The 19,009-nt window shown below is 36.8% G+C and overlaps 1 protein-coding gene across 1 annotated transcript in view; it reads right to left on the bottom strand.

Annotated features, from left to right (window-relative positions):
- The window catches only part of THSD7A (thrombospondin type 1 domain containing 7A), a 493,154-nt gene that overhangs the window by 115,058 nt on the left and 359,087 nt on the right, over positions 1-19,009 (bottom strand). Inside the window, exons 8-9 of the mRNA XM_064380361.1 lie at positions 5,015-5,249; positions 664-779 (exon numbers count right to left, since the gene is read on the bottom strand). Coding sequence (XP_064236431.1) covers positions 664-779; positions 5,015-5,249 — 351 coding nt within the window. The remainder of the gene's footprint in view (positions 1-663; positions 780-5,014; positions 5,250-19,009) is intronic.

Here is a 19,009-nt window from a genome sequence, read left to right as displayed (position 1 = left end):
GTTATTGTACAAGTCACCTGGAGGATGTTGATACCTTTCTCATCAGCAATGAGAAAAGACCCTGTCCTAGAGGGTAAAGAAAGAATTATCAAAGTATGTGGCTTGGTACTAAGGAGTCTTTGTCTATAAGTAATAAAAGCAAAACTAAACCAAACTGGGGATAAATACTTATAAATCCCTCCTGACACAGTATATGTTGGCAGAGAAACAATTTGGACATTTTTCTCTTTCTTTTCTTCCTATTCTTGTAGCTGCGTAATTGAATCTGTAGCAAATCTAGTCACATGTCATTTCTTTATATTAAGTAGGTTGAAAGCCATGTGTACAGATAAAAGCACTGTATATCCTTTTAAAACACACAAACCACTATATATTCTTTCAGAAAACGTGAAAGTCAACATTATTAATACAATAAGATTTAGAATCCTTCACTTTAATCTGTATCATAAAATTTCAAGTCAGGCTTTGGAACAAAACTCACTTGTTTGGTTTTTTCAAGCTATGTTATTTTCTAGAGGGAAACTAAAATTTTATGGCATCTGTATCAAATCAGGTTTACATAGCCCTGTACAAAACTCACAAACAATGTTAGGCCAGAAGACCTCAGAAGTCTACCGAGGGGGTTTTCTAGGTGAACCGCCCTCCTAACTCTGCAGATCATACCTTCTTTACATGAAGAAGGGCATGATGTCCAGTCACTAAATGGGGTCACAATACAGTCCTTCTTACAAGGAAGCAGACAAGGCCTTACAGTTTCAGGTCGAAGGCTTTCAGGACATCTGTGAAAGCAAAGGGAAATTATTAGGCTTCAATAGAAAGGCAGAAAATCAGATAATTTAATTTCTCTAGAATTTTCACTGATAAAATCACAAAACAAGTCACTCATGTGTATTATTTAACTTCCAGGAGCCTTTCTTTCTGCTACAGGCAAGAACTATACCATTAAATTGATTGTTTCAAACTGGACCTCAATAAAGCTTCTCAAGGCAAGATGTGCAGATTGACTAATAGCAATGATGCTACTGAGAACCAAATATAACAACCACCCCTTATTCTCTTATAATAATCTCTCCATTAATAAATATTTATATGCTAATGTATTTTATGAGAAATTTTGTGGAAATTTAAATTATGAATTTAAGGATCTAATTCTATGACATATATTTGTATGACTAAATAGGCTTTTTGCCAATTATAAGTTTCCAGGTTATTCCACACTTTATTTTTACAAAATACATATTGTATAAAATAAATTTACAGTGGAGTATATTCTTTACATAGTAGTCAAAATACAATACTGTATTAAGAACTACATATTTAATAATAAATAAGAAAATAAAAGTGTATTAATCAATCTTATTCCTGGTTTTATTTAGTGTATCTATTTGTGTTTTCTTTTCCATTAGTCCCTGGTTTTGAATTATGGGATTTAATATTTTTTATGTTTTTATAAGCTACAGTATCTTTTTTGGTAGAAAAATAATGAATATAAATACAATAAAGGTAGTAAATCAGTAGTTTAAAGAAAATGAAATACTGTATGCTTGACATAAATTGTGGTAAAATTATTGTTTTCAAAATAACAGCAAAAATATATTATTTATTGGGAATACAAGAGAAAGGTAAGAATGAAGAACACGGAAATGTCTAAGTTCATATAAGCTTTCACTTCTTAAGAGATAATAGGAAGCTATGCACAGGTTTAAAATATACTGTCTTATTCAAAACATACTTATTATATAATTTTTCACACTTGATCTTAGCCAAAAGGCTGAGAAGTAATAATTTTTATATTTCCCCATTCTTCTCTGCATTTTCATGATCTGACGCTACTACTGCTGTAGGTCAAATGCTGATCATAAGCCTTAACATGAGAAAAAGATGTAGCTTAGAAAACTAAAATATAATAACATAATTCATATAATTAAAAGTAACAACTTAGATTCTGATTCCTAAGCAATTCTCTTTTTAAGTCATATAAATCCTTGCCATATAAGCTAATAGGCAATGAAGAAATAATCTAAACAACTAGTATAGTTCTTTTTAAAATAAACTGGCAAATCAGATTCTAAAATACTATGTAAATATTTTGTACTTCTTCAAGATAAATTGTCTTTTGTCAAGTAAGTTAATCAGGTTTTCAGAAGTGAACTATGAGTGAAAAAAATCAACATTAGTAATATATTTCCCATATTTTTATAGTATTTTGCTGATACTTCATTTTTGACATATCTTGTATTATAATTATTTGTGTCCATTTTCTTTCTCATACATAAATATTATGCTTTATTCAATTATATAGGTCCATGTTCTCCTCTTTTAATTGAAAATCCTAGTGTATATTTAGAAGTGAATTTTAAAATATATAGAATCCAACATTTCAAAAATAATCTTTTTGATTTATCTTCAGATGGAATTTTCCTAATTTCTGTGACTATTCAAAGTCATGGACAACAAAGAAATTTAGATTTGAATCATAGAAGCTAAAGTATTATTACATTTTAGAGTGTAAATCACTAGAATTATAATTAAACCCCACATATAATTCAGTTAATTCTTTTGGAACTATGAAATTATTGGTCAGTAATTATTATTGTCAGCACTTTTTTTCAACAAGGCAATTTCATAACTTTAACAATGACAGAGCGTTACTCAGTTGCATGCTCCTCAGGTATTAGTCCTGAATAAATCAATGGAATTTACAAAGTTATCATTGACAACCTCCAATTATTCTGTTTTAGTTGAGAAACAGTCACAGCAAGATACTTGACTGACTGTGGAGAACAAAATTACAAACAACAAAGTTGTTAAATGAACACACAAAGATAAATTATACAGCCTAGATGACATCCAATAAAATGAATTTGGACTTCCTTTGGCAAGGCAATTGGTTCAGTCAACATGCTTCTTTTATCTTTTGTACTGTTTGTATTCAGTGTTTATGGTTTAAATCAAGGAATTGATTTTCCCCCAAATCTTATTCAAGGTCAAATTACACAGATGTGATAGGAGTTGAAGTTTGTTACTGGGAGGATAGATAAGATCAATAACATTGATTTTACCATTGCATCAATCTGTTTTATTAAGAGAAATTTAAAACAAATTTTCAATTTGCATTTTTTGGTCCAAATACCTAGTATTGGAAGCCATTCAGTGAATTTAACCTAGCATTTAGGGAGAAGGACAATAATGTTTTCTTTTGAATTCACAGTATTTGCTTGATTTTCTAGAATTTTAAAGGCAAAGTACATCAATTTGATTTAACAAGTCTATAGATGTATACAGGTAATTGAATGAAGGCTGCAAGGACGAAGCAAATTTTTAATGAATTATTGCAGTAGTGTGATGTGGGGCTTCAGGAGACCCTTCCCACTGATTTAATGCTGCTAATCCAGCAGGCTTTTTCACATACAGGCTTCTACATATGCACATCCATTACTTAGGAAAAATATTTTGTAGCTTGTAGAAGTGAGGAAAATTTCAACAGCAACATCTGGAGGATGATTAACCATGGGACAGGAACAGAATGAGCTTACTGGTAGAAGCTCAGCACAGTAACCCTCATCCTGCGCCATAGCAGGTTGGGCCTGTGCCTGGGTAGTGAATACCTTTATTCTTATTCCAGCAAGAATCAGAATCCTCCAAGACTTGGGACTTCTGCTCTTGTTGTTACTTTTAATTTTAATACACTGCACATTAATTTCCTGAGATTCATCACCACGTTAGCATAATTTCTATTAAAATACTGGTTTGAGGCCACCTATTAAACATGTGAAACAGTCTTTTAACTTATTCAAATCACTGGCATGTTTTCTGTTTCCTAATTTCAAGCAATATAAACAAATAAATCGTGGGGCAAAATATCCCTAAGGTCTGGAACCCTGGCCAGATAAAAACATCTCATAATAGGATTCTTATTTAGCTCCCTGGAGCTTTTCATACATCAGAAACATTTTCATCTTCCTGGAACACTAAGGAGTAGCTAACGTTCTTAAGAAAGAACAATTTCTAACATTTATTGACTACTTGGATTACTATTATAGTTTTCATTAAATCCTTTCAACAGACTTTGAAAACTGTTGGCCAGAATAAGTTAGGTAGCATGCTGAAGATTACACACAAAATTTCACCACTTGGCTGAGTATTTTGAAAAGATGAGGCTTTTAAACTCATGCAAAAATGGACTCGTTTACCATTTCATATCTCACATGGCTAAGGTGATTTGAAATTTTTTTAAGTATGCTGTCTTAGATTTGAAGAATAAAGAGGTTTTTCCCTCAAATGTTTTTTTAGAGTGGATTTATTAGTTTTCTCTATGCATCGAATAGCTCAGCTATGCCACTGTTTTTGTTTGTACTTCTCACAAGGCACATATAATATGCCAGCTCTCTGGTTCTTTGTTCTCCCCTCCAGCGAAGTGTTTGCCTTGTTATTACAGTACTCATATGCACCCTGAGAAACTGATGGTTTTTCTACTTATAATAACACTCATCCTATCCCAAGGCTCTGTCTTGAAAATAAGTGGTTTTTATTCTAACCATTGAAAGATACAGTAAGTATGCTTCAGTATTTTTGATATAGTGTTTTTTAGGGGAAATGAAAGGCAGATCATACAAGGCTTCTACCCAATTAAACTAGATTGGACAGCCTCCATAGCCTACGGGTATATAGGAGGTCATGGATGACCCACACTGCCAGGACTTGGTACACTGTCATTATTGATCAGCCAGGCTTAAAGCAAGCACTTCTCTCATTGCCTCACTAGCTTAATAAAAGCAGAAAGTGCTACCATAAAACAGAAAGTAGCTACCAGATAGAAAGATTTCTATGGAATTTATGGCTCCCCAGCACAAAACTCAAAGCTGTTATAGTTTTATCAGCAGCTGACTTTCAAAACAAACAAATCTTACTCTTGAGGACAGGTATGACAAGCATCAAAATGCACCATTTCATGAAGCCAGCGAAGCCTGAGCCTTGGCTACAGGATTTACTGTTGTCATTCTAAAGCTCTTACTTTTTGGGTCCCACTTGGCCCACGTTGACTCGCACACAGATGACTTTTCTCGTCTGCATGCCGACAGAGCAGGAGACCTCCCCGTTCCAAGTCGTAGTTGTGTTGAAGGACGATACGGAGGTGTCCTCAACGCACTGGCCCCAGGGACCAGTCTGCCAGTGGTACACAGTGCAAGGATGCTCATTACAGCTTCGCACTTCTTGCAAAGCACTGCTATTTGGACAGTGAATTCCACCTAAAAAAATGGACAATGACAGCAGATTAGATATGGTGCCAGCAGGAACCTGACCATTCTCTGTTCTTTGGAATTAACATGGCTGACAACAAGATCTGTCACTTTTTTAGCACACAGCCTGTGACCTGCACACTGCTAGGGAAGCAAATTATATGTTAATCTGACCTCAGTGGCATAGTCTGGCTTAAAATATAAACTCTGTGGTTACATGATACTTGCTTTAGGGGGCTATGGAAGACCTTAAAGAAAGAGGCCATTGTCCACCAGAGAAAGTGAAAATGAGGTACAAATGAGGCCCACGTCATTGCTGACCAGGAGAAACATGCGTATTGAGACTTTGCAGACGGAGAAAACCAAGTGTATTTTCAAACGTTATCCCTCAAGTTGAAAGTCTTAGTTACAGGTTTTGAAAAGTTGCTTAATTTAATGTATTAGGTTTCAGGGTGATTAGAAACAGGGATATTAACAATGAATGATACATTATGATGCTCCAGAGCATTACTGGGAAGGCCACTGAGTAACAACAGTATCATATTTCTTCAAGTGTAAGCTGTATCGACTGTGCAATCCACCATCATTTTGTCCCAAAGAAAAAGAAACAGCTGCAAATTAAAATATGCTTTCTGATAAACTCTAATTTATATTGTGTGCTTATTGAAATAGCTTTTAATGACTTAATTATATAGCTTTTAACATTTCTCTTTTGCATACGTTAAAAGGAAAGGTATTTCTAAAACTTATTAAGATTCAGAATCTCAATCTTTCAAGTCAGTTTTTAATTCACACCCTTTGAAGTCCATGTTCTCCTGCACAGTACCAGCTTCTGTGATGTCAAAAACGCCAATGTAGGGTTTCTTAAAAAAGAGTTCTCCCTTTTTGTCTCTAGAATTTTCTTCCAGAATACTGATACTCATCTCTAAGTTTTGATGTTGTAGCATTTTTAATTGCCCCAGAAGGTATCAATGAAATTTTTAAGCAAGCAACTGGGATTTATTTTCTTTCCTGAAATGGTCCTAGTAGTTTTTGTCTGTTTTGTCACAGAAGCATCGTGGAATTGCTCCACCAGGAATAACAACAATTTCACATGTACAAGAAATGATGACTGTGCCATAACTGTTGCCTGGCCACCGAGGCTTCAAAATGCATCCAATGTGAGATGCCATTATTGCAGGACGTTAATGGGTAAAACAGATGCATCTTGTTATCAATAGTATATGGTGTAAGAGTTATTCTGGACTTTTAAAAAATGTGGTAGCCCCATTTTAAGTACTTTGTAAGTGGCATTTTATGTTCAAAACTGTTCTGTGAGTTAAAAATTATTAATTGGATGAACCCAAACAGCTTTAACAATGTGACCATAGTAACAATGAGGAATTTATGGAGGTCAATTTGTCACCTCTGTTATTTCTGATGACAATTATGAAAACACAAATTCTTAAGTTGTTAAAAGCAGGGTATTGGAAGAATTTACTGCTCACTTTATTGACAGTTTCATCTATTGGAACTTATGCAGCCTCTGAATTTCATCTTAGAATATAAAAGAACTGGCCGTAAACGTGGAATGGCGGGAACCCTGAGTACACATCACAAACATTAGCAATATAGTAAATAGAGGAAATATCGAATATAATAAGAGGTGGGCTTTAAATCTTAGGAAAGCAGGCTTCAAAAAGTTAAAAATAAATAACAAAAGGCCATTCAGTAGCTAGTGACCCTAACATGGAAAACGGCTCAAGATGTGAGATTTGGATGAAAATCAAACGTAAAGCCAGGGGCCGCACCTGAGCTGATCTTCCAGTATCACTTCACTTATGATTAAAGACATCGCTTTATTCAGCAAATAAGTCAGTAAAAAGTTTATGTGAGAGCTCAACAGCAATTTAGAATCATTTATGCAGTGTTAAGCGTTGGTTCAACCTCAGAATAACCTGCATCAAACAGCATTTCATTAATGATCTCTGCTTCATGATGGTGGAAACATCTGTCACAGTTCATATCCTATCCTCCGTCACAAAGAAGTTTAGGATTTGATAGAAACGAATCCTAAAACATACTAATTGGGCTGGGGAGATAAATGAGCTCTCCAAATACCCATTCTTCAAAGATTTACCCAATCTTAACTCTCAGACAAGCTAATTATAAATACAATACATATGTAAGTTTATATATAATTATTTTAATAATGTCTTTATTATTTAATAGTAAAAGTACTGATCTTCCACAAAGAATATGCTTCTTGACTTACTTCATTTTCTCTGTGATTAATAAATATGCTGTTTAAAATGTGATCTTAAAATTTCAAATTGTTTTTGACATTGGAATTGATTGGTTGGCTTTGGAATAAAATAAGAACAAATCTTCTACAACATCAGTGTAACGTGTTGAGAAACCGCAAGATAGCAGTTAAGTTTACAGACATAAAGGTTATTTATTTGCTTGCCCCACTACACATTAAAGCTACATCAGCAGTTTTAGTCTGATGTCAGGATACTTGCACAGATAAGCCCCAGTGTGGTCTTAATTATAAAGAGAAGATGGCAATTTTGAAAGAATGGTTTGTAGTAATTAGTCATTGCAGCATCATGATGTTGTTCGGGGAATAATTTTATGGTAGAAAAGTTGATAGGTATAATACTGAATTTATCTATTATTTACAGAAAGATGTAATTTGAGACTTCTGGGAATATTTCCATAGTATTTAGGAAATTACAAAATGTGATTTATGACAAAATTAGTCATAATTTAAAAAATCATCTTAAATAGAAATATATATTTCATAACAATACCACTATTGAGATTTTCTATTATTCCATTAAAGGGAATAATGTTAAAAGACTTTGAAAAATTCTGCTATGTAAATAAACTTCTATGGTCATATAAAAATATCAGCTATTATGTGAAACTTCTCAGAAATAAAAAAGTGACTTTTCCTCCCCACATCAAGTTCATAAAAGCTTTGTTAGGAGGCAGTTGCATAGAGCTATGGCGTTTCCAGTTCTGGCATTTATGTCCTTACAATTTAGATGATTTTCTTTTTAAAAAAGAATCTTGTTTAAAACAATAATTAAATGCATGTTCCATGTTTATGTGAGATGCTTCAAGAAATACCTAGAGGGATTAGAAACAGTTCCTGCTACTCTCAAGGATCTTAAAATGTAGTGGAAAAAAGCGGTAGGGGAGATAAGACAATCATACAAATGAGTGTAATTCTAGACAGAATGAAATAATTATATTGTGGGGTATTTAATATAACTGGGATTCAAATAGTACAATTTCACTATTTTTTGAGTCTGAAAAATGTCTCAGACTGAAGGAGGCACGGAGAAAGTTTTGAAGCAGTAGGATTTTAACAAGTAGAATTCTGGGAAAGGTCAGAAGGAAAAGAGAAGAGTATCTAAGTAGAAAAATAAATAAATAGAAGCAAAGGCATGCAGGCAGGTGTGACCTTGGGCATTAACAATACGGAGGTAGTCAGTTCGAGTGCAGAGTTCACATCAGAAAATAATTGGCAACAAAAATAAGAAAGTGGATGGGGCTTATGTTATGAAGAAAATATTAGTGTGAATAGCACTATTATCATAGTACTATAAATTATACTTTTAAGGTGTTTCTAACTTTTCCTGCTATTGCAGCCAGAATTTCTTTTACAGCAGACCATTGCTGGGTGAAAAGTGCATTGGCAAGGATATGCTTTGGGGGTACTGAATTGGAACAGTATTAGCTGTGGGGCACCTCAGGAGATTCTGCTGCAGCACAGCCCCATCCCCCAGTTTTTCTTTGCAGAAACAGGCAGAAGACTGTCCACCAGGCAGCCTGCATAAATCCTGTGTGGTGGTCAAGTAGCGACAGATTGAAGCAGAATTCTGTTTTCAAGGTCAATAGTGGGAGAATGGGGAGGTGATAGTATTAACTTAGAAATCAGAGTTATAAGTATACATATATGCATACATGTAATGAAGCCTGTATTTTTCAAATTCTTCTAGGGAATATAGGTACTATGTGGTTACTACAATTTAAATAAGTTAGCTGTAAAAACTGAACAAGTTAAAATAAAAATATTAGTCTCAATGTTTTTTCAAAAATATGACTTTTAAAGCTATTATTTGAGGAAAAAAAGATATAACTTATTTCAGTGTGCATCTATCCTCAGCTTTATAAGACAGGTGTAAAGACATTAATATTTGGTAGATGGAGTTCTATCAGATCATTTTAAACTTAACAAAAATAAGTATTCTTTCCTTTTTTTTTTTTTGCTCTGTAAGAATAATTAACTATAGCATGAAAATTAACAGAAATTGTTATACCCAGTGGTAAACATTTAAAAAAATCACATTTTCCTTTTTAAGTGAAGTTTGTTAGGATACATAATACAGGTTCAAAAAACTGAGAAAGCTAAAAATCTAACATTAATTTTAAATTTTTTGTTCAAATTCAACTTACTACTATTTATATTTAAAAATATGCCAGAAGTATTAAAAGTTTGCCTACATTTAGAATTTTCTAACATAACTTTAAAATATCTTTTGAGACAAATACTACAGTTTATACAATATTTATACCTTAAAGTAAGAATATTAAAAAGTGAAATGCCAACTTTATTTAACCAGATGTCAAGCCTCTGGAAGAAACACACACATACACACACACACACACACAATTTTTTTTAAGTGTAAAGAACTAATTTTACCTTCTCCAGTAGGTTAACTATGATCAGTTGCCAGTACTTGTGATCTGGTTTCTAAATGATGTTTCAATAATTAGCATTTTATGAGAATGTTTGTGTATTGATGATAATAGGTTTTAAGTTACTCAAGATCATATAGAAAGCGCCAGGGTCTTTCCTGCTTTGTTCTGCTCCTTAACACTCATTGCTAACATGCTCTATGTATGATTAGTTGCTGACTGTCTTAAGGGGTCAGTAAAGGCAGGGATTTCAATGTTTCTTCATGGCTGTATCTTCAGCACCTTAAACAGTGCCTGGCTCATAATGGGTGCTCAATAGCTGCTTGTTGGTTGAATTAAGAAATGAATAAAAATAAAGGTGAGGGGAGGATCCAAGATGGCCAGATAGGAACAGCTCTGGAGTGCAGTTCCCAGCGAGAACAGCACAGAGGTTGAGTGCTCACTGCATTTCCAAATAAGTTTTCAATGCCCACAGACGAGAAGACTCCTGGGCTGAAAAGCGCCATGGCACGGCAGTTTCAGTTGGTGCCGGGTGAGTGCACAGAAACTCACACAAGTCTGGGCGACATTTCTAATGGCGTTTGGAACGCCTGGGAGACAGAACCACCCATTCAACTGAAAGGGAGGGGGCTGAGACACAGAGCCAGGCAATCTGGCTCAGCAGGTACCACCCCCACAAAACAAGCAATCTGAAACGCTCTGGATTGAGAGTTTCACAGTAAGTGCAGCTGGACCCAGGACTGTCCAGCTCAGTGGGGGGAAACGGCATCCCCGACTACCGAGGCAGTCTGCCACTACCAAAGCAGTTCACACAGCAGCTGGGCAGAGCCTGCGGCAGCTCAGCAACACTTCTGCTGGCAGACTGTGACTAGACTACTATGTGTGGGGCAGGGCATCTGTGAAAAAAAGGCAGCAGCATGACAGGAACTTATAAATAGAGCCGACCTTCCTAGGACAGAGCACCCAGGAAAAGAGTTGGTTATGAGTTCAGCTGCAGCAGACTTAAAGGTACCTGCCCAGCAACTCTGCATGGAACAATGGAGCTCCCAGCACAGCAGTTGAGCTCCTGTAAGGGACAGACTGTCTCCTCAAGTAACTCCCCAACCCCTGTATACCCAAAGAGACATCTCATAAAGGAGAGCTGAGGCTGACATCTGCTGGGTACCCTTCTGGGATGAGGATAGCAGAGGAAGAAACCGGCGGCAACCCTTCTGTTCTGCAGCCCCCCACAGGAGATCCCCAGGTGAGTGGGTTCTGGAGTGGACCTCCAGCAGTCCTGTGGCAGAGGGGCCTGACTGTTAGAAGGAAAACTAAGAAACAGAAAGAAACAGCTTCAGTGTCAACAAAAAGGACGTTCACTCAGAGATCCCATCTGAAAGTCACCAACTACAAGACCACAGGTAGATAAAACCACTAAGATGGGAAGAAACCAGTGTAAAAAGGAAGAAAACACCAAAAACCAGAACGCCTCTCCTCCTCCAAAGGATCACAACTCCTCACCAGCTGTGAATCAAAGATGGATGCCTAATAAATCAGATGAATTGACAGAAATAGGCTTCAGAAGGTGGATAATAACAAACTTCTCAGAGCTAAAAGAACATGTGCTAACCCAATGCAAAGAAACTAAGAACCTAGAAAAAAGGTTAGATGAGATGCTAACTAGAATCAACAGCTTAGAGACGAATATAAATGACTTGATGGAGCTGAAAAACACAGCACGAGAACTTTGCAAAACATACACAAGTTTCAATAGCCGAATCGACCAAGCAGAAGAAAGGATATCAGAGATTGAAGATCAACTCAATGAAATAAAATGAGAAGGCAAGAACAGAGAAAAAAGACTGAAAAGAATTGAACAAAGCCTCTAAGAAATATGGGATTCTGTGAAAAGACCTAATCTACGTTTGATAGGTGTATCCGAATGTAATGGAGAGAATGAATCCAAGTTGGAAAACACTCTTTAGGATATTATCCAAGAGAACTTCCCCAACCTAGCAAGGCAGGTCAATATTCAAGTCCAGGAGATACAGAGAACACCACAAAGATATTCCTCAAGAAGAGCAACCCCAAGGCACATAATCTTCAGATTCACCAGGGCTGAAATGAAGGAAAAAATGCTAAGGGCAGCCAGAGAGAAAGATTGGGTTACCCACAACAGGAAGCCCATCAGACTCACAACAAATCTCTTGGCAGAAACCCTGCAAGCCAGAAGAGAGTGGGGGCCAATATTCAACATCCTTAAAGAAAAGAACTTTCAACCTAGAAATTCATATCCAGCCAAACTAAACTTCATAAGCAAAGGAGAAAGAAAATCCTTTATGGACAAGCAATTGCTGAGAGATTTCATCACCACCAGGCCTGCCTTATAAGAGCTCCTGAAAGCAGCACTAAACAAGGAAAGGAACAACCAGTACCAGCCACTCCAAAAACGTACCAAATGGTAAAGACCATCGACATAATGAAGAAAATGTGTCAACTAATGGGCAAAACATCCAGCTAGCTTCAAAATGGTAGGATCAAATTCACACATAACAATATTAACCTTAAATGTAAATGGACTAAATGCCCCAATCAAAAGACACAGACTGGCAAATTGGATAAAAAGTCAAAACCCATTGGTGTGCTGTATTCAGGAAACCTATCTCACATGCAAGGATAGACACAGACTCAAAATAAAGGGATGGAGAAAGATTTACAAAGCAAATGGAGAGCAAAAAAAAGCAGGAGTTGCAATCCTAGTCCCTGATAAAACAGATTCTAAACCAACAAAGATCAAAAGAGACAAAGAAGGGCATTACATAATGGTAAAAGGATCAATGCATCAAGAAGAACTAATGATCCTAAATATATACACACCCTATACAGGAGCACCCAGGTACACAAAGAAAGTTTTTAATGACCTACAAAGATACTTAATTTCCCACACAATAATAGTGGAATACTTTAACACTCCACTGTCAATATTAGACAGATCAATGAGACAGAAAATTAACAAGGATATCCAGGACTTGAACTCAGATCTGGACCAAGCAGACCTAATAGACATCTATGGAACTCTCCACCCCAAATCAACAGAATATACATTCTTCTCAAGACCGCATGGCACTTACTGTAAAATTGACCACATAATTGGAAGCAAATCACTCCTCAGCTAGTACAAAAGAACGGAAATCATAACAAACAGTCTCTCAGACCACAGTGCAATCAAATTAAAACTCAGAATTCAGAAACTAACTCAGAACCACACAACTTCATGGAAAATGAACAACTGGCTGCTGAATGTTGACTGGATAAACAATGAAATGAAGGCAGAAGTAAAGATGTTCTTTGAAATCAATGAGAACAAAGACACGACGTACCAGAATCTCTGGGACACATTTAAAGCGGTGTCTAGAGGAAAATTTATAGCAATAAATGCCCACACGAGAAATGAGGAAAGATCTACAATTGACACCCTATCATCAAAATTGAAAGCGCTAGAGGAGCAAGATCAAAAAAACTCATAAGCTACCAGAAGACAAGAAATAACTAAGATCAGAGCAGAACTGAAGGAGACAGAGACATAAAAAAATCCTTCAAAAAATCAATAAATCTAGGAGCTGGTTTTTTGAAAAGATCGACAAAATAGACCGCTAGCCAGATTAATAAAAAAGAAAAGAGAGAAGAATGAAAGAGATGTAATAAAAAATGATAAAGGGGATATCACCACTGACTCCACAGAAATACAAACTACCATCAGAGATTACTACAAACAATTCTATGCACATAAACCAGTAAACCTGGAAGAAACGGATAAATTCCTGGACACTTGCACCCTCCGAAGCCTAAACCAGGAAGAAGTTGAAACCTTGAACAGACCAATAACAAGGGCTGAAGTTGAGGCAGCAATTAATATCCTACCAGCCAAAAAAAAGCCCAGGTCCAGATGGGTTCACAGCTGAATTCTACCATCATACAAAGAGGAGCTGGTACCATTCCTTCTGAAACTATTCCAAACAATCCAAAAAGAGGGAATCCTTCCCAAATCATTTTATGAGACTAATATCATCCTGATACCAATACCCAGCAGAGACTCAACAAAAAAGAACACTTCAGGCCAATATCCATGATGAACATAGATGCAAAAATCTTCAATAAAATATTGGCAAACCGATTACAACAGTATATCAAAAAGCTTATCCATCACGATCAAGTAGGCTTCATTCTGGGGATGCAAGGCTGATTCAACATATGCAAGTCTATACACGTAATCCACCACATAAACAGAACCAAAGACAAAAGCCACATGATTATCTCAATAGATGCAAAGAAGGCCTTCAACAAAATTCAACAGCCCTTTATGCTAAAAACTCTCAATAAACTTGGTATTGAAGGAACATATCTCAAAATAATAAAAGCTATTTATGACAAACCTACAGATAACATCATACTGAATGGGCAAAAACTGGAAGCATTCCCTTCAAAATCCGGCACTAGAAAGGATGCCCTCTCTCACCACTCCTATTCGATATAGTATTGGAAGTTCTGGCCAGAGCAATAAGGCAAGAAAAAAAAAAAAATAAAGGGATTCAATTAGGAAAGGAGGAAGTCTATTTGCAGATGACATGATTGTATATTTAGAAGACCCTATCATCTCAGCCCAAAATCTCCTGAAATTGATAAGCAACTTCAGCAAAGTCTCAGGATACAAAATCAATGTGCAGAAATCACAAGCATTTCTCTACACCGATAAGACTAAAAGAGAGCCAAATCAAGAGTGAACTCCCATTCTCAATTGCTACAAAGAGAATAAAACACCTAGGAATACAGCTAACAAAGAATGTATAGGATCTCTTCAAGGAGAACTACAAACCACTGCTCAAGGAAATAAGAGAGGACACAAACAAATGGAGAAACATTCCATGCTTATGGTTAGGAAGAATTGATAATGTGGTCTTACTGCCCAAAGTAATTTACAGATTCAATGCTATCCCCATCAAGCTACCAATGACCTTCTTCACAGAACTGGAAAAAACCACCTTAAACTTCATATGGAACCAAAAGAGAGCCCACGTAGACAAGACAATCCTAAGCAAAAAGAATAAAGCTGGAGGCATCATGCTACCTGATTTCAAACTATACTACAAAGCTACAGTAATCAAAACAGCATGGTACTGGTACTAAAACAGAGATATAGACCAACGGAACAGAACAGAGCCCTTGGAGGCAATGGCCCAGATCTACAACCATCTGATCTTTGACACACCTGACAAAAAGAAGCAATGGGGAAAGGAGTCCCTGTTTAATAAATGGTGTTGGGAAAACTGGCTAGCAGTGTGCAGAAAGCAGAAACTGGACCCCTTCCTGACACCTAAATTAACTCCAGATGGATTAAAGACTTAAACATAAGACCTAACACCATAAAAACCCTGGAAGAAAACCTAGGCAAAACCATTCAGGACATAGGCATTGGCAAGGACTTCATGACTAAAACACCAAAAGCACTGGCAACAAAAGCCAGAATAGACAAATGGGATCTAATTAAACTCCAGAGCTTCTGCACAGCAGAGGAAACAATCATTAGAGTGAACTGGCAACCAACAGAATGGGAAAAATTTTTTTCAATTTACCCATCTGACAAAGGGCTAATACCCAGAATCTACAAAGAACTAAAACAGATTTACAAGAAAAAAACAGACAAACCCACCCAAAAGTGGGAGAAGGATATGAACAGACACTTTTATAAAGAAGACATCTATGAGGCCAACAAACATATGAAAAAATGCTCATCATGATTGATTATTAGAGAAATGCAAATCAAAATCACATTGAGATACCATCTCACGCCAGTTAGAATGGCGATCTTTAAAAAAAATGGAGACAGCAGATGCTGGAGAGGATGTGGAAAAATAGGAACACTTTTACACTGTTGGTGGGAGTGTAAACTAGTTCAAACATTGTGGAAGACAGTGTGGTGATTCCTCAAGTACCTAGAAAGGGAAACACCATTTGACCCAGCAATCCCATTGCTGGGTATATACCCAAAGGATTATAAATCATTCTGTTATAAAGAGACATGCATACGTATGTTCACTGTGGCACTGTTTACAATAGCAAAGACCTGGAATCAACCCCAATGTCCATCAACAATAGACTGGATAAAGAAAATGTGGCACATATACATCGTGGAATACTACGCAGTCATAAAAAACAATGAGTTTGTGTCCTTCATAGGGACATGGATGAATCTGGAAACCATCATTCTCAGCAAACTGACATAAGAACGGAAAATCAAATACCACATGGTATCACTCATAGGAGGGTGTTGAATAATGAGAACACATGGACACAGGGAGGGGAGCATCACACACTGGGATCTGTTTGGAGGGGCCAAGGGAGGGACAGTGGGGGTGTTGGGAGGTCGGGGAGGGATAACATGGGGAGAAATGCCAGATGTAGGTGACAGGGGGATGCAGGCGGCAAACCACATTGCCATGTGTGTACCTATGCAACAATCCTGCATGATCTGCACATGTACCCCAGAACCTAAACTACAATAAAAAAAAAAAAGCACCAGGCACGGTGGCTTATGCCTGTAATCCCAGCACTTTGGTAGGCTGAGGTGGGTGGATTACCTGAGCTCAGGAGTTTGAGACCACCCTTGGCAACACGGTGAAATCCCGTCTTTACTAAAATACAAAAAGTCAGCTGGGCATGGAGGTGCCCCTGTAATGCCAGCTACTCGGGAGGCTGAGGCTGGAGAATCACTTGGGCCTGGGAGGTAGAAGTTGTGGTTAGCCAAGATAGGGCCACTGCTCTCCAGCCTGGGCAACACAGTAAGGCTCCATCTCAAAAAAAGAAAGACTGTGTAGAAAGCAATTATATGCAAATTTATTTTCTTTTCATGTTTAATTTTAAGCCAATCTCAAACTTACAGTGAGATTAAAAGTATGATATAAATAATTTTCTTTTCCTGGACCATTTGGAAAAGGTGAAATAATGTCCATCACCCTAAGTATGTTAGTATATGTTTCCTACAATCAAGAGCATTCTCCTACACATAAGCAATTCAGTATTCAAATTCTGAAAATCAGAATACAAACACCGATAAGTTATTACCATTGACTCCTCAGACCCCATCTGAGTTTGCCAACTGTCTCAAGATGTCCTGTACAGCACAGTGAGTTAGTTCAGAATCAAGCTTTACATTTAGATGTCACACTTTGTTAGTCTCCTTAAATCTTGAACAGTTCTTCAATCGTTCCTTCATTTTCATGTTTAGACACTCTGGAAGATTAAAGATTATTCTGTACAATGTCTTTGAATTAGAGTTTAACTGATGTTCCTTCATGATTAGATTCTATATATGCATATTTGATAGGGTTATCACAGAAGTGATGTCCTATTCTCATTATATATCACACTGGGGACAGAAGATTTCAATTTGCTCCATTATCAATAATGCTAACTTTGGTCACTAGATTAGAGATGTCTGTCAGACTTCTCTATTAGGGAAATATTTGAGACTATGTAAATACAATGCTTTTCATGAGATTCAATTTATTCCTTTATTTATAATATAAAGTGTGGATCCATGCTTTCCTATTCGATGGTCTGTTAGTATTATTATTTTGTTTGTTATTAAAATTGTTTCTATACATGGTCAGTGGGAGAACACTTAAGTTGGCTTCTGTGGCCTTTGGACGATTCTCTGCTTTCTACCACAAGATTCTCCTGGCCTATCTTGTACTTCTTCTATCCCAGCTGTGGAATCAGCCATTTCTCAAAGGAGCCTTTGTTCCTTTATTAGAGAATGGTACTGGAAACCAAAATCTGACTGCTGCATATACTTACTGCTGTGGGGGTCTTGCTGCTTTCAGGTCTTTTCAGTGAATGAGGCTAATACATATATATATGTAGATAATACGTACATACCTATATTTGTATACTTTCATTGATATTTACTCTATATTTATCTTTACAAACTGAACACAAGTTTACATTAATAAATTAATATTAATAACATCCAATTCCAATGCTGTACCACAGAGTGTACTAGTTTTCTTTCCTAACATATTTGCAACTCTCTTCTCCAGAAATAAAAAACCCTGACTCCTATGATGTTAAATACATGTACTTATTTTGTCAATTTCCTCTCACTCCACACTCCATCTCCCATTGTCATCTCCATTGCTATACCCACAATATCTCGTCATCACTCTGCTCATGATCTGACATCCCGCATGAGGCCACCCATAAGATAAAAACCCTCCTCGACTGCGTCTGGCTGTGACACCCCACACTGGGCTGGCCGCCTTGATGGTGAGATTCTCTGTTAACCTTGCTATGCTCTGACCTCCAGTGTTGAGTCACTCTTGTATCCTCACACACAATGCAGGTGCCCCCGTCCTTTGCCCTGCTCAGTGGCTCCGAAACTGCATGCCAGGCCACCTCTTTTCCCACTTTGGTTGCTCCTCACCCGGCTGGGCTCTGACAACCCACTCTAGATCACCGCAGACCTCAGATGCCCAACTGCTTGGTTCTACCAAATGGCTTTTTGGATAGAATTGTTCAGGAAAGGAGAAAAAGAGCCTAGCAATAAAGGGAAGTGAAGGAAAGGAGAAGGAAAAGAATGAAGTGCAGTATGAGGAAGAGAAAGCATCATTCTATCATTCTGTCATTCATTTAAGAGGAACAAAAATAATTAATCCTGACATCTTCACAATGGAGAGCCCTGTTTTATCTACTGAACTGGGGCGATATGGAATAGTTATTTATCATCTATCTATGGATATAGATATAGATATTGATGCATATATACACAGTAAGAACACGGAGTAAATCACGAATAAGACTACTAGTCAATACTCCTCTCTTTTTAGCACACAATAGGATTATATTTCCTTATTCTCCTTGAAGTTAGGCATAGTTATAAAACTTACATTAACAATGAAATGAGAGAAATCACATAAATCACTCTTAGATGAGAGAATTGCTGATTCTTTAAAATCCACAGATAGATTCTCCAAGTATTTTCTTCCTATGGGACACGAAGTTTGTGGGACCAGGTCTTCATATGGTGATACAATGTTGTGACA

This window comes from Aotus nancymaae, unplaced genomic scaffold (genome assembly GCF_030222135.1).
Source record: "Aotus nancymaae isolate 86718 unplaced genomic scaffold, 86718_ANA_hifiasm-v0.15.2.pri h1tg000025l, whole genome shotgun sequence".
NCBI lineage: Eukaryota > Metazoa > Chordata > Mammalia > Primates > Aotidae > Aotus > Aotus nancymaae.
Note: the sequence above shows the minus strand (reverse complement) of the source record. Positions and strands in the feature narration are given on the sequence as shown.